Source organism: Cannabis sativa, chromosome 6 (genome assembly GCF_029168945.1).
Source record: "Cannabis sativa cultivar Pink pepper isolate KNU-18-1 chromosome 6, ASM2916894v1, whole genome shotgun sequence".
Classification (NCBI taxonomy): Eukaryota; Viridiplantae; Streptophyta; class Magnoliopsida; order Rosales; family Cannabaceae; genus Cannabis; species Cannabis sativa.
In genome coordinates this window covers 6,273,199-6,290,078 of record NC_083606.1, presented here as the reverse complement: position 1 = coordinate 6,290,078, position 16,880 = coordinate 6,273,199, and the positions used below count along the sequence as shown (strand labels likewise).

Genomic DNA, 16,880 nt, shown 5'->3' with positions numbered 1-16,880 from the left:
AAAATCGCACTCTCATGGATATGGTGAGAAGCATGATGAGTAGAACAAATCTTCTAGAGTTTTTATGGGGTGAAGCACTTATGACTGCAACTTATATTTTAAATCATGTTCCCAGTAAATCTGTTCCCAAGACCCCTTTTAAGTTGTGGACTGGGCGGAAGCCTAGTCTGAATCATCTTCGTGTATGGGGTTGTTCAGCTGAAGTACGGATTTATGATCCTAATTTGAAAAAGTTAGATTCGAGAACAAATCGTTGTTATTTCATTGGTTATCCAATGCGCTCAAAAGGATATCGCTTTTACTGTCCTACTCGTGGTACGCGAATTGTTGAATCTCAGACTGCTAAATTTTTAGAATTTGATGTTGCTGAAATTATTCCTTCGACATCTCTTGAAACAGGGGAGTCATCTACAGGAATTTTTATTCCTATGTCTTTTTCAAGAGATGATAATAATAGCAGTCTTATTCTTACTCTAGTTGATAACACTCCCATTACTGATGAATATATTGCTCCTAATATCTAAGATGATGAGGGTCCTATTATTGATGAGGAACCTATTATTGAAGAAGGTTTTGTTGTTGATGAGGGTCATGTTATCAGAGAAATCTAATTGTGGAACATGTCATTCAAAATGATGGTCAATAAATAGAGGTTATTCCAGAAGTACCTCCTATATGGAGATCTCAAAGACATAAGATGTCAATAAGGTGTGATGATAATTTTATTTACCTTGGAGAAGGTGAATGTAATCTTGGTCATTTTGTGGAACCTCTTACATATAGTGAAACACCTAATTGTCCACATTCTTCAAAATGGATAGAAAGCTATGGATGATGAGATTAAGTCTTCAAGGACAAAAATAATGTATGTGTGGAAGTTAGTTCTAATACTTGATGGTTTCAAACCAATAGGTTACAAATGGATTTTTTAAGAACTAAAAGGGATAAAAAGGGACAGATTGAAAGTTTTAAAGCACGTTTAGTGACAAAAGGCTTTACTCAAAGAGAAGGTATTGATTACACTCAAAATTTTCTCACCTGTTTCCACTAAAGATTCATTCAGAATTATTATGGATTTAGTTGTGCACTCTGATTCAGAGTTGCATCAAATGATTGTTAAAACTGTTGTTCTGAATGGAGAATTGAGTGAGCAAGTCTATATGTCTCAACCTGAAGGCTTCGAGGAAAATAGAAATGACAATTTAGTTTGCAAATTGAAATGATCTATTTATTGTCTCAAACAAGCATCTCACCAGTGGTACTTGAAGTTTGATAAGATTGTGACACTGTTGGGTTTCATCGAGAACAAGTTTGACTAGTGTATTTATATGAAGATCAGTGGGAGTCATCATATTTTTTCTTGTTCTTTATGTAGACGATATTTTACTTGCCAGCAGTGATTTGTCATTACTAAATGAGACCAAAAATTTTCTGTCTTCCAATTTTGATATGAAAGATCTTGGAGAGGCATCCTATGTTTTGGGGATTGCGATCCATCGTGACAAGAATCGAAAAGTTCTCGGCTTATCTCAAGAAGCTTACATTAATCGTGTGCTCAAAAGGTTCAACATGGATTTGTGTAAAGTTGGTTCTGTTCCTATTCTGAAAGGGGACAAGTTCACTAAGCAGCAATGTCCTAAGAACGACTTGGAAAGAGAAGCAATGAAGAATATCCCATATGCAAGTGCAGTAGGGAGTTTGATGTATGCTTAGGTTTGCACTAGACCTGATATTGCTTTTATGGTCGATGTTCTTAGGAGATATTTATCTGATCCTGGCCATGATCATTGGGTTGCAGCCAATAAAGTTTTGAGATATTTGCATAGAACGAAGAGTTTTATGCTTGTGTATAAGCATGTCAACAATCTTTAAGTTGTTGGTTATTCAGATTCAGATTTTGGTGGTTATGTAGATGATTTAAAGTCAACTTCTGGCTATATTTTCACTTATTGTGGTGCTGCTATTTCTTGAAAAAGTGTTAAATAGACTTTAATCGTATCATCTACTATATATGTTGAATTTGTCGTATGTTATGGGGCATCTTTGCAAGCTTTATGGTTTAAAGAATTTGATTTTAGAGATACGACTAGTTGATCCTATTTCCTCTCCTATACTAATCTATTGTGATAATAGTATTGTTGTTTTCTTTCAAAGAATAATGAGATTAGTAGTGCTTTCAAATATAAGGAAATAAAGTATCTCACTATTAAAGACTTGGTTAAGAAAGGAGACATTGTGATAGAATATTGAAAGACCAAGTTGATGTTTGCAGATCCTCTAACCAAAGGATTAAGTGCCATATTGTTTGATAAACATGTTTTTGATATAGGCATTTTATAATCTTTTGCTCCTTTGGGTTAGTGGGAGTTTCTTGCTTTATCTTTTGAGATTACATTTATATGTAATTTACTTGTTGATGTTATGAACTACTTTGTGGGCCAATACTTTTTTGATTATTGGATGTTTATGCTTTCAGTTAGGCTTTGTTATATTCTCGAGAATAATTGAATTGAAAGCATGTAGTTCATATCTTGTTGTGATCATTGTATTTTAAGTATATTTACTAAATGACAATGATATTTTGTTGGCTTAATGTTTTAAGCAAGTTTAGTGACACTTACTTATTTATTAAGTAGTGTATGTTTAATTTCACTGGCTTATTTATTAAGCATCACGGTATCAGTGAAATTGAGGACTGATAAGGATATTATGTTATTTTGAATTGATCACATGTTGAACATAATTCCTTACCACACTACTAGACTTATTGACCATGTCGATTTAATTCTTTGGTATTTGTGATTATGAATATCTTTTGTTGAGTTAAAAACAATATGATTGTCATAGTTCATTATCAAAGGTTAAATTGGACCGGTATGTTGAGATGCTATCAGAGAACTATCATTTTTAAAGTGGCCACAAATATTTTCCTGTTGTTCAACCCATGAGTCGTTTTCAAATAAAATTATTTTGATATATAATATATATGTATTAAAATTAATGTAGCCCAAGTGGGAGAATGTTAGACTTTTTATTTGGGCTTACATTAAGTTTTATTGGTTTTATTAAAACTTGGGTTGATTGGATAGTTCTTTGCTGTGTTAGCCCATGTTGTTGGTGATCAATTGTTAATGGGCTTAGCATCTGTGTGTAAAGTCTAGGTGAAGCAGAAGTGTGGGCTTTTCTAGTTGACTGAAGCCTTTGATGAGCGAGTGCCCAACTAGGGTTTTGTAGCTAAGTCCCCTCCCTAACTCTATAAATACATATTGTCTCATCACAATTGTATACTTTTTGATAATCAGATAAATAAACTGCTTCTGATTTAGAGATCTAGGGAGGAAGACTTAGTTGATAGTATTGCACTATCAAAGTGGAGTAACTGCTGCGAATCAAACAGAGATAATTGCTATGGATCAATCAGGTACACATACCTAACTATTAAATCTTATTATTGTGTTTTATGTTATATACAAATAGATCTTGGGTATATTATTAATTTTTCTAACAAAAAGTTGTCACTAAAATAAGCTGTTTTACTCCCCTACATATCAATTTTGGAATGCCATGCATGCAAACCTCTTAAATTTTCAAAGTAAAATGTGAGGATAATAGGTAAAAGGGGAAAATTTTGAATTGTTATTACAACCTTAGAAAGTGGTATACACATAGGTTATATTGCAAACACAATATTCATGAAGGCTTCTTAGGCAGATAAGACAAAAAAGTGACCTTTAATTTGTGTTGGAGTGAACGCAAGGCATCCATATTCAAACAAACACTCCACGTTATTAGTTTTACTTTAAAGTAGATTATACAAATTTGGGGCAATTCTTTTGCACTATTATATCTCCACATAGGTATATCATGAATGAATAGTGAATTGGAAAAAGCTCATTTGTCACCATTCAACATTTTTATCTATACTTTTGACTTCATCTTTTGGCCTATTTTTGTCTCAATTTTACTAAAGGACCAACACAAGTGATATAATATGATGTAAACAAGATTGATTATTTTTTATTCTTATCTAAATTAATATTATTGTTAGTATATTGGATAAGATGAGGATGTATGTTTTGTTAAAAAAATGATGGGTTGGTACAATGTCTTTGTCTTTGGTATCTTTTATTCTTTATTATTCATCAATTTTGTGTGATATGAAAGTAAATAATAAATATCGCATATCTAAATGAGTTTTATTATTATAATTACAAAGGGGTTTGGACTTTGGAGGTAGAGATAACCCTCATATATATTAATAGGAATAAATATATATTTTTCCCAACATATACTATGACTTTTTTATCTTAAAATAAATGAATAATAAATCATTTTTCTCTCAAAAAAAAATCATTTTTAATTTATTTGTAAAATTTTATACTTGGTACATTTCATTTATAATATAATTCAAACTCTAACTAAATTTTATTGTATATCACAACAGAATAATAATACATTCTTATTAAAAAAAAATTGCATATTAAAATATTTACAATAAAAATATTTAAATTATTATGTTTGTAATATTTAAGTATTCGAGTTATTCATTATTTATTTTATTTTTTTTAAGCAAAAAAGTCTAGTTTGGTCTATGTTTTGGAGCAATCATATGTTCCACCATCACATTTGCCTACATGATGCAAAATCTACTTATAACTTGAGTAATTTTACTGCAATTTTTTTATTGGATACTAGGAGGTTGTTTGGCTTTACAGTTTAAAAAGTATTTTTTGTTTTTTAAAATTGAAAACAGTTTTTAAAAACTATTAAAAGTCGTTTGGCAAAAATTTTTAAAAACTGTTTTTTAAAAATTGAGTTTTAAAAAACTAGAAAACAGAAAACATCAAAATGTTGTTTTCAATTTTCAAAAACAATTTTTTTTTGTCTAACATATTATATTTTATATTTTGCTCACATACTTGGATCCTAGACCCGAAACTATACCCGAACCTAGACCCGAATGGATTAATGTCATGGTATGGTGCTAAAATATTATTTTTTTTTTTCGTAAGAAAAAATCTAAAAACAATTTTTAAAAATTTGTGCCAAACACCATTAAAATTTTAAAATGACAAAAAACTGTTTTCTATTCTCACTTTTAAAAACACAATTTTAAAAACCGAAAAATGAAAACACAGCCAAACAAGCTCTAGGAAATAATATTACGCTCTACACAGTTTTTATAACAATTAAGAATTATATATATTCAAATAATTTTATATTTTTATAGTAAATTTTAGACATAAATTTCTTAATTGTTGGGTTTGATTCATATAAATTCTTGAGCTCAAAAATTGTAACATAAATCCTCAAGGTCTCAATTTTAGTAATTTTTGTTAGTACTTATTTTAACTAATTTGTCAGTTACTGCAAAAAAAAAAAAATCACGTGTTGATGTTAATTTGCAACGTAAAGTCTCAAATTGTTGAGTTTTATTGTGGACAATGTCCCACATGGAATAAATGGTAGAGAATTGAGCCATATATAAGAACATGGGCTACTCCACTCATTGCCAATTGGTTTTGAGATGCAACCCCATGATTCTCAACATGGTATCAGAGCCATATCCCTTGCGGGCAAGTGATCATATCCGATCCGCACCTATACAGATAATGACCATGTCCACTCTGATACGGTTCAAGATAGATGAACAAAAAATAGCCATCATCTTGAGGGGGAATATTGTGGACAATGTCCCACATGGAATAAATGGTAGAGAATTGAGCCATATATAAGAACATGGGCTACTCCACTCATTGCCAATTGGTTTTGAGATGCAACCCCATGATTCTCAACAAGTTTAATGCAAATAATTCCTAAATTCGAAAAATTGTTGCATAAGCACTCAAGCTCCTAATTTCTCTAATGGGAATTTATTTGCATCAAACTCAATAATTTGAGAATTTACGCCGTAAATTAACATTAGTATATGATATTTTTTGAAGGAACTAATAGAATGGTCAAAATGAGTACTGACAGGATTACAAAAATTGAGAGCTTGTAGATTTTTGCCACAATTTTTTTAGATTAGAGATTTATCCGCATCAAACCCAACACTATTAGGATTTATCCTGCAAATTCTTTAAATTTTATTTACTTTACGGTTTGAATTCATAGCTAACATAACATGTATGATGCAACTTAAATTATTATAAAAATAAATAAACTGATATATTTTCTCTTAAATTATTACCAATGCTAAATATTCCTTAAACAATTCTCATTATGAGTTGTGACTTTTTTTCTTACTATCTGTTCTACAAAAACAATATAAAGTTGATTTGGAACGTTAAATTGTAGCGTGTTTTTGTAAGATCAATGTAAAATAAGTAAATATTTTGCCTTTTAATAATTATAAAAAAATTGTACTCTTTAAATTTAATATTAAATGTCACTACAACATTTAACAATATTACTAGTAGGAATTCTCGCTGGTAATAATTTTAAAAACTGCCAGTATTCATTAATTTGAAAACTATCGAAAAAACCTAAACCATAAATTTAAAAAAAAAAATAAAAAATAGTATATACGATAATTTTCCTAATAATAATAATAATAATAATAATAATAATAATAATAATAATAATAATAATAATAATAATAGAGGGCTACATGTTTCGTCTCCCATTTGCTAGAAGAATTTGCATTTGGATTTTGTTTTGATTTCACAGAGCATGTTTAGTCTTACAAACTCAAATCAATGGAAGTGTCTCTTTGTGAATTATAGCCCAAAATGAATTTATTAATTTTGTGAACCTTCAATCGTTCACTTACACAAGGCCTTTAATGCTCACAAATTTCTTAGATTTAGGAATTAATAATTGTTCAAGACTTTGCTGATTAATTGTACTAAAATTAATACAACGAATGCATTTGATGAGTATCTTTCTTAAATGAGAATTGCTAAAAAATATAATTGGTGCCTATCACTCGCATCGCATTGGTATAATTAAGAAAAATGCTAAAAGATATCAGTGGTACCTATATAGCATTCTCATGCGTGTCAATATCGCTATTAGTCTAATTAAATATTGGGTCTCATATACTTTAATATAATAATTGTTAGGAAGTATCGCTAGCTAATGTAAAGTGACACACCAAAAAGGTGCTAGGCACCACTAATGCCCAATAAATATGCTCTATAATTAAGTATAGAGTCTCGTATAACTTAAGAAAATAACTTTTAGAGAATATCACTAACTAATTGTAGAACGATATCTATAGAAGGTACTAGACATTAGTGTCCAATAGCAATAATAGAGTTGAAAAAAAAAACGTACTTAATTTTTTGACTTTAGAATGAACAGAAAATAAAAAATAAAAAAGCTTTACAAAATAATAGAGTTGAAAATAAAAATAAAATAGAATGGGAGATAAAATTTTGAATTTTGAATTTTAAAAATATATTTAAAACATATAAATTTTAATATATATATATATAATTTTCAATTTTAATATACAAAACCTATTTTATAATGTCTTATATTATGATTTTAATTTTATATCATAACTTTTAGAAGAAATAAACTATAATGACTATAAGTGAGAGATACGACAATGACAACGATGATGAGTATAAGTAAGATACGGTGATGACAACGATGATGACTATAAGAAAGATACAGTGATAACAATGATGATGACTATAAGTGAGATACGATGATAACAACTGTTGAGATACAATAATGACAATAATTTTAAATAATAAAGATATAAAGATCATGCATTACAAAAAAAATTGTTTACTTAAATAAAAAATAATAACACTCCAATTGATAACCCAAGTTTCATCTGAAGAAGCATCTTTGAAGCAAAAAATTTGATCGAAGTTGGTGCTTTAAGAACCGTTGCCACTGGTGAAAAGTTTTCAATTCTAAATGATCCTTGGCTCCCTCATAACACCAATATCTTTGTAATTTCAAGACATCCTGCTCTAGAGAACAAGTATGTTAATTGCCTCTTTCGATTGGAAGCTCGTGCTTGGGATGAAGACATTATTAACGATCTCTTTGATTTAGAGATCAAGATTTGATTTTCTCTATTCAGCTTAGCGATTCAGCCATAAATGATAGTTGAAGTTGGAAGTTTGAAAAGTTTGGGCAATATTCAGTTAGGAGTGCTTTCAAGTGTTTACAGGAGGCTAAAGGTGCTTGGTATGTGGATGGAAAAACTAGTTTTTGGAGGAATCTCTAGTCTTTAAAAATTCCGCCAAAAGTTAGTAATTTTTTATGGAGAGCTGCATCAGGAACACTACCTACTTGCACCTAATTAAACAGAAGACATGTCCCCATTTCTCCTGTCCCTTGTGTCACTCTACTACTGAAACTACTTATCACGCATTGGTAGGATGTGCCTTTGCTCGAGTTGCTTGGAACCGAAGTCTGGTGGACATTGGCAGTGATTCAGAGGTCCATTTCTGCAACTGGTTGTTGGTATTATTCAGCAGGGGTCGAAGTTGTGAGATGGAGGAAGCGACTGCGGTGAGTTGGGAAATTTGGCAAACTCGTAATGACTTTTTTGGCAAATAAGAGCTGGTCTGCATCAAGTGTTGCTGCATCAGCAAATAATCTTCTTGATTAATATAAGTACGCTCAAGAAAGAAAGGATCTTTCTTTGTCTTCGATGAGTGATGGGGGACGACACACTGAGCATTGGACTGCACCTTCGTTAAACCAGATCAAGGTTAATGTTGATGGAACTTTATTTGAACATGAGGGCCAGTGTGGTGTTGGTTGTGTGGCTCGCGACTACTGTGGTAATTTGCTTGAAGCCTACACAACGGGTAAGATAGGACGAGTCCAACCCGAAATCGCAGAAATTATAGGCATAAAAGAAGCTCTAAGTTGGATTGCAAGCCATTTCTGGGGGCACGTTTTGTTGGAGACTGATAGCTTGGTCTGTGTCCAAGCTATCCAAAGTAAAATTTCAATTTCGTCTCAATTTGGTCTTCTCGTACAAGATGTTCGTACTTTTCTTTCATCTTACAATTATATTGATTTGTGTTTTGTAAAACGATCTGGAAACAAGTTGGCTCATTGCTTGGCAAGAGACTCTTGTTTTTTCAGGTCGTGTGCTTCAGTTGGAGGACTGTTCTTCTAAAATGCGATCCATTGTTATGAACGATTTTATTAATTAATGAATTTACTGGTTTTATTCCAAAAAAAAAAAAAAATTAACACCTCAAATTTTCAACCAATTTTTTTATTAATATTTTTTTAAGAAAGCAATTTAAAATTCTATATATACATAATCGTATAAATTTTGAAATTTTTAATAAAATAATATAACTTTTTAATTATCCTAATAATAATTAATAATTTATTTAATAAAATTAAAAAAGTTTTAATTTTTAATAAATAAAATTACATTGTGTAATTACTTATTATATTATAAGTAATTTTATTTATTTATTTTTAGAAAATCACCCCATATACCATTTTTTAATTTTTACGATTTGGATTGCTCTGGTAGTTTCTATTTGAGTTAATATATTTTCGTCAGTTACTATGTGAGTTGCTATGTAGATTTCTGTAAATATAAAAAAAAAATAATAAAAACTACTTTAAAATATAAAATTAAGAAAATCGCTTTATTTTTTTTTTCTAAATAAATAAAATTACTAATAATAATAAGTAATTAGACAATATAATTACAACATTATTATATATTAAAATAATAATTTTTTTAAGTTAAAGTTAGTATTTATTACATTACTAAATAATTATTGTATTATATGAAAAAGTTACGATAATTACGCAAAAGAGCGGCTATATTACCTAGTTTGTTCAAAAGTGTTTTTTTAGTTTTTTCTCTCCAAGTAGAGAAGTGAAAGTTGGTCTTAGGTTGGGTAGAAATAGAAAGAGAGAGGGGAAGTAGAAGAGGAGTAGGGGCCCACACCACCACATTATAATATGTTAAGATGAGTTCCTTGTAATCCATTGCCAAGTGGGACATCTCCTATTCTTCTCTCTCTCTTATGCTTACGTGTAAGCAATTCTTTCTTTACTTATATAAATCAGCTCACATTTCATTCCCATAAATCAAACTCTTCACACTTTGGTTTGGGTGTCTCTTTGGGAGTTCCTTCCGAAATTAAGGTTTTATTTTTCTTCTTTCTTCTACTTCCTATTACTTTTTGTCTCATATATTAATTTATATATAATATATAATATATAATATTATTTTAAATGATTAGTTTTAGTTATTAAATGATGATAAATATTGAATTAGAATTCATTGACTCCATGAATGAATTTGTTGGTCCTTTTAATAGGCTTCAAGAATATTGAATGTGGTGATTGAGAAATGGGTTCTTCTTGGAAGGCTACTTTCAGTATTGTACTGCTCTATTTGTTTGTTTCGAAATGCTGTGGTAGTGAATATGGTGGAAGCCAAATGGGAACTCTAAGAGTAGATGCTTCTGAATCATCTGGACAATTAATACCTCAAACATTTTTTGGAATATTCTTTGAGGTTTGTTCTCTGACCTTAATTTACTACTCAATAACACAATCCAATATTCACTACTATAAAAATAGATTTCAGGAAAGATAGTATTTACTGACCCTTCAGGATGGGTCACTAAATTGTTTTACAGTCCCTCGTGTTTTTAGAGTTCAGATTGTAATTATTAGCGACTCTTACAGCATTTCACTATAATTTAATAAGTTTTTAGTTGCCCTTCAAATGTATAGTAACCGATATAATAGAACATATATATGAAATTTTTACTGTCTAGTAACCGATATAATTGAACATATATGTGAAAGTTTTACTGTGTAGCAATGTGGGTCACTAAAAATTGATTAAAAATGCGCGGGTCACTAAATTGTGTCACTAAATGTATAAATTGTTGTAGTGAATTTCATTTCATAAAACTCTTTCACTGCAGGAGATTAACCATGCTGGTGCTGGTGGCATTTGGTCTGAGCTTGTAAGCAACAGAGGTCAGTTCTAAAACCACTACAAATTAACCGAATGACAACTTAAATTTGTTAACAGTTTAGTAGTTTGGAAGGTTTTATCGCTAAAATTTGAGCTTGAAAGGTTAAATGCAAGTGAAATGATAGTTGGGAAGGTTTAGCCGCTAAAAACTCTTATTTAAAAACAATGCTTTCAAAACTTGTCATGTTTGAAAAAGGTACAAATGAAAAACTGTGATGCTATTGGGTGGATCATAGATGAATTGCCTCAGCTTGTTGTTGTATCTTGTATGTTAATATTGGAGTGAAATTAATAATATTACTTAATTACTTCTTTTAGAATTGAGAAATTTCTCTAACATTGGCCTTTGCTTTGCTGGTTAAAGGTGAAAGGAATGTTCAAGTTTCTCATGTTACTGTTAGTATTAACATACTGAAAATTGATTTCAGGTTTTGAGGCTGGGGGCCCTAATATACCATCAAACATTGCTCCCTGGGGTATAATTGGAAAAGAGTCATCTGTGATTGTATCGACCGATCGCTCTTCATGCTTTGAACGTAACAAGATTGCACTAAAAATGGAAGTACTTTGTGACAGCAAAGGTGCAAATTCCTGTCCATCAGAAGGTGTTGGTATATATAACCCTGGCTTCTGGGGCATGGTGAGAAGCTTTTACTACCAACACCCCATGTACTAATTTGGAACAATGCATCTTTTCGATACTTTTCTTGCATTACAAATTTTTACTTTTTCATTTAGAATATTGAACAAGGGAAGCAGTACAAGGTTGCTCTTTATGTTCGTTCATCAGGATCAATCAATGTATCCATAGAGTTGAAAGCTTCAAATTGGTTGCAAAAGCTGGCAGCTACTAACATTATGTAAGCACCAAACCAATGTCATAAACATTTGAAAACATCTTTATGGTCTAAGTAACATTATGTAAACATCCTTATTTGCTGCTTTGGCAGAGCTTCTGCATCTGAAGTTTCAGATTGGAAAAAGATTGAGGTTGTGTTAGAAGCCAAAGGAAGTGATAGTAATTCAAGCCTTCACTTAACAACTACCAGCAAAGGGGTCATTTGGTTTGATCAAGTATCAGTCATGCCCTTGGACACTTATAAGGTACATTGTTTCCTTATGAGTTCTCACTTAGGCTTCTTGAATGGGAAAATATACACTTGCATTGTGATAGAATCCTAATTCTGATCTGAATATGAGCATTTGAATGTGATTTCTTGACCCCATACTGGAAAGACATATAAAAACCTTATAGTTGATCAAACCTAGTGTTATTTCTGATGAATGTGTTCTAACACCAGCATTCTGGCACAGGGACATGGTTTCCGAACTGACCTTATTGAAATGATGGCGGATTTGAAACCTCGTTTCTTCAGATTTCCAGGTAAAATTAAAATATTGTCACTGTCAACGCTTGCAGATTTAAAATAAGTTTTGGTTCAAGTTGTCCTAAACCTACTTGTGGTGATGTTTTGTTGGAACCATGAAAATTTCTAACTTAACACACTGAATTTTATGTTGGATTAGGTGGCTGTTTTGTTGAAGGTGAATGGTTAAGGAATGCATTTCGATGGAAAGAAACCATTGGACCATGGGAGGAGAGACCTGGCCATTTTGGCGATGTTTGGATGTACTGGACTGATGACGGAATGGGTTATTTTGAGTTTCTTCAAGTATGGAATTTTAAAAAAAAACTATATTTATTTCGATGTTTTATGTTCCTCCATTGCATTCTAACATAACATAATTTGTTTCTGCAGCTAGCTGAAGACCTTGGCACATTGCCAATATGGGTTTTCAACAACGGTACTTTTCATTCGATTCAAAACTCAAGCTTAGCTTTCTTACTTTCGAAAACAATAAATAATTCATTTTCTCGTTTCATGATCATAGGAATCAGTCACCAGGATGAAGTTGACACATCTAGTGTCTTACCATTTGTGCAGGCATGTGTTTTTATTCCTACTATAGTAATTAATACATGCTCTAATTATGTTAAATCAATCTAATCAATTTATTGAGTTTACAGGAAGCCCTTGATGGTATTGAGTTTGCTAGAGGTGAGGCCAATTCTACATGGGGTGCTGTTCGTTTCGCCATGGGACACCCAGAACCCTTTGACTTAAGATATGTTGCTATAGGGAATGAGGATTGTTGGAAAAAGAATTATAAAGGTTTGCATATTTCTGAATGTTAATTAAAGAGTAGTTGGACCCTCTGTTTTGTTAAATGACAAAATGGATTCTGTACTTATTTTCTCATTTGACCAGGAAATTACCGCAAATTCTATGACGCTATTAAAAGTGTCTATCCAGATATTAAAATAATTACAAACTGTGATGGTTCTTCTCAAAAGTTGGATCACCCAGCTGATTTGTATGATTATCATGTATGTTTTTACAATCAGACCTATTTATAATTTTGTAACACAAGTTTTTGTAGTTGGCATGTAAAGTAACAGTGTTGTAACAATATCTCATTTCTTTGTTAGGTTTATACAAGCTCCAGTGACATGTTCTCCAGAGGCCGTCATTTTGATTCTGCATCACGGAGTGGACCTAAGGTTTGTTGATACTTGAATCGATCTGCTGTTTTTTATTGTTGATCAAAATATCTTTCGCCTAAATCAATTTGTCGGTTTTCTTGGCATTGTGTTCTCCAGGCTTTTGTAAGTGAATATGCAGTTACTGGAAAAGATGCTGGCCAAGGAAGCTTTCTTGCAGCACTTGGTGAAGCTGGATTCCTTATTGGATTAGAGAAGAACAGGTGAAGCTCGATCGCTCTTCATTTAAAAAACATTCTGTTGTTCGTAAATCTTTCTTTCTTTCTAATTGAACTCCTCATTTAGATATAGTACTACTTCAATAGAAATGATCTTCAAAAGTTGCAATCTTGTAGAATTAGAAATAATCTTCATAACTAGTATCTGATAATTTCTGCTTATTTCCTAATATTTCACTGCAGTGATGCCATTGATATGGTTAGCTATGCACCTCTCTTTGTTAACACAAATGACCGACGGTATTCCCCTGATTCTGTTCTTTCTCCTTTCCAGCATTTGATTATATTTAGAAGAGTAATTTGTGGCATAAATACTTAAGTTTAACTTCCAGTTGCAAATAAATACCTAAGATTAATTTTTGGCGGTAATAATACCTAAGTTATAATTTTGGAACTTCTGTAAGTACCTGATTAAGTAAATTGCCACATGATACTCTCTGATTGGTCCAAGTCATTAAATTTTTATTATTTTAAAAAAATTAGTTCAAATATACCAATCAGAAAATGACAGGTAGATTTAATGACTTAATATTTAACGGTTAGGTACTTATAGAGTTCCAGAAATATAATTTAAGTATTATTACCGTAAAAAATTAACAGTTAAATTTAGGTATTTATGCCGCAAATTACTCTATTTAGAACATCACAAGTAATATGTTCTTTTCTAATGGTTTAGATGGAACCCGGATGCAATCGTCTTCAACTCGTCCAATGCATATGGAACTCCTAGCTATTGGGTGCAAAGATTTTTCACAGAATCAAGTGGAGCAACTCTTCACAAAACAACCCTACAAATGAATTCCTATAATTCGATTACCGAGTCTGCTATATCTTGGAAATCTTCAGAGGATGACAAAACTTATCTCAGAATAAAGGTATTAGTTAACTCACCCATGTATCTTAATGCTTAAAAAATGCATCAAATATAGTTACTTATATTACTGGTTGGTGTACAGATTGTAAACTACGGAGCTGAGACAGTCAATATCATAATTTCCGTCGATGGATTGGATCCAAACTCTGTAAAACTTTCGGGATCAACAAAGACAGTTTTGACGTCGAAAAATTTGATGGACGAGAATTCTTTCAAGGAGCCGAATAAGGTACTTGAACAAGCTTCTGTGTTTCCCTATATATAGTGCTGCAGATCTTAATGAAATGTTAATATTCAGTTGTAATCATCCTTTGGCTGATTGCAGATTGTACCGACACAAAGTCTGCTGGAAACTGATGGAGGTGATATGGAGGTGGTACTGCCGCCGCATTCTATAACATCATTTGATTTGTTGAAAGAAACAAGCAGCATCAAGATTGCTGGAGCAGACTCCATTGCAAGATCTTCTATGTAAATAAATTAATCAAATATGGAATGTAATAATCTCTATTAAACTCAAATAACTAAGACACAACTTAAATTTCATATTTTATATGCTTATATAATAGAAAAATTTATTACATCTTTATATATTTTGCTACCTGCAAAGAAAATAATAAAAATTAATATGTTTATTACATTTTTATCTTTATATATAAGATGTAGCTATCTAACATATTTTATTAGTTTAACGGTTAACTTTAACAGAGATTAACTAACAATTAAAGAAAATCGCAAACATCTTCAAAACAAATCCATAATTCCTCGAATCTTGCTTTAGTTATGGTTATGGTGGCGTAGAAATCTTGATAACATCCGATTCGCTCTCTTACAAGCGGTTCTTGATTGTCGTTTGAGTCGTTGACCATAATGTCCACATCACTCTCTCCCAAGCAGTGCTTAATTGGTTCAGAGATTTCCCATTGTTGCTAATATCCTTCTTGTTCTTCCTTTTAAATTCGAAAACAAAGTGATTAACTATTCGGCTATGCTTCTCAAAAGATAAAAAAAAACTGTTCTGCTATCGAAATCTTCACCTCCAAGATGAGTGTCTTGGAGATGGTAAGACGAAGAGCAAGAGTTAAAAAAAAGATACAAGGAGGAGTTTTGGTATAGCATTCTCATGCGACCTTTGGATATTTGGAAGCCTTTGTACATGGTGAGAATTGAGCAACCTAGAGGAATCAATCAGTGCAAATTGTGTGGCAAATTTTAATGTGTTGTGCCTGTTATGGGCTTCCTCTATTTGATAGTCAACTTATATATACTTACCACACTAGAAGGTTCAAATATTTTCTCTTCTGGGTTAAAAGTGAAAATTTAGTTATGTACCCATATTAGTATGACATTGTTCGTTTTGGACCTAAGCTCTCACGATTTTGTTTTTGGGCACTTTCTCAAAATGCCTCATACTAATGGAGTAGGTGGAACACTTATATTCAAGGCAACTCTTGTCTATTCTTCTAATGTAGGACTTAGGTCGATACTTACCACATACTTGTGGCCCTCCCCTCCAGCGAAACCACTTTATGTTTCCGCTATCACCAACGGAACTCGCTGCCTGACCATCACCTTTGTCAGGAGGACTTTCGACACAAGTCTTAATACCGATCTCCATCTTGTATCGCCATAATCATCAATGGGACACGCCACCTGGATACCTCAATATCAGGAAGACCTTCGATACAATGCACCATATATATCTTCAATCGCGAAGTCATCACATTGAGGGCTTCTCCTGTACATTGCAAATGCAACCCACTATCCCAACACTCCTAAACCTTTGGCTTGGCTTTGATACCACTTGTTGGGCTCTGTTCTTCTACCTTGTCAGACTACTACCTCATCTTGACTCCCACATTAGTATGATATTGTTCGCTTTAAGTCTAAGTCCTCACGATTTTATTTTTGGACACCTTTTCAAAAGGTTTCATACTAATGAAAGTAGGTGGAACACTTATATTCAGGACAACTCTTATCTATTCTTCTAAGGTGAGACTTAGATTGATACCCTAACACTCAAAACTCCAATTGGTTGGTATGATTACTTGTATCCTGCTACTAATAAAGTTGGCCATGGTGGACTTATTACACTATATAATTATTGGTTTTAAAGGATTTAGATTCTTAAGAATAATGAAAATAGTCCTCATGTGAGACGAACTACAATGTTATTGAGACAAGAAGGGGATTTGAAGTATCTTTTTTTGTGCTCCATAAGACTGATAAGAAGAAGTAAGAAAAAAACATACTTTTAGTTTTGTTTGAATTTTGCATTTA

The 16,880-nt window shown here is 31.8% G+C and overlaps 1 protein-coding gene across 2 annotated transcripts; it reads left to right on the top strand.

The window, feature by feature from the left end:
* Positions 1 to 9,942: 9,942 nt before the first annotated feature.
* LOC115725031 (alpha-L-arabinofuranosidase 1) lies at positions 9,943 to 15,189 on the top strand. 2 transcript variants are annotated; one of them, XM_030654431.2, is made up of 18 exons: positions 9,943 to 10,098; positions 10,275 to 10,474; positions 10,893 to 10,947; positions 11,374 to 11,585; positions 11,684 to 11,805; positions 11,896 to 12,049; positions 12,260 to 12,329; positions 12,473 to 12,618; positions 12,706 to 12,751; positions 12,839 to 12,891; positions 12,975 to 13,119; positions 13,216 to 13,334; positions 13,437 to 13,508; positions 13,608 to 13,711; positions 13,910 to 13,966; positions 14,403 to 14,601; positions 14,683 to 14,829; positions 14,926 to 15,189. In XM_030654431.2, the coding sequence occupies exons 2-18, from the start codon at positions 10,307 to 10,309 to the stop codon at positions 15,073 to 15,075; spliced, it is 2,019 nt and encodes a 672-aa protein (XP_030510291.2). In that variant the 5' UTR covers positions 9,943 to 10,098; positions 10,275 to 10,306; the 3' UTR covers positions 15,076 to 15,189. The 2 variants fall into 2 exon arrangements, with proteins under 2 accessions (XP_030510291.2, XP_060972945.1); XM_061116962.1 differs by having other exon boundaries at positions 12,839 to 12,895; positions 12,979 to 13,119.
* The last annotated feature ends 1,691 nt before the right edge of the window (positions 15,190 to 16,880 follow it).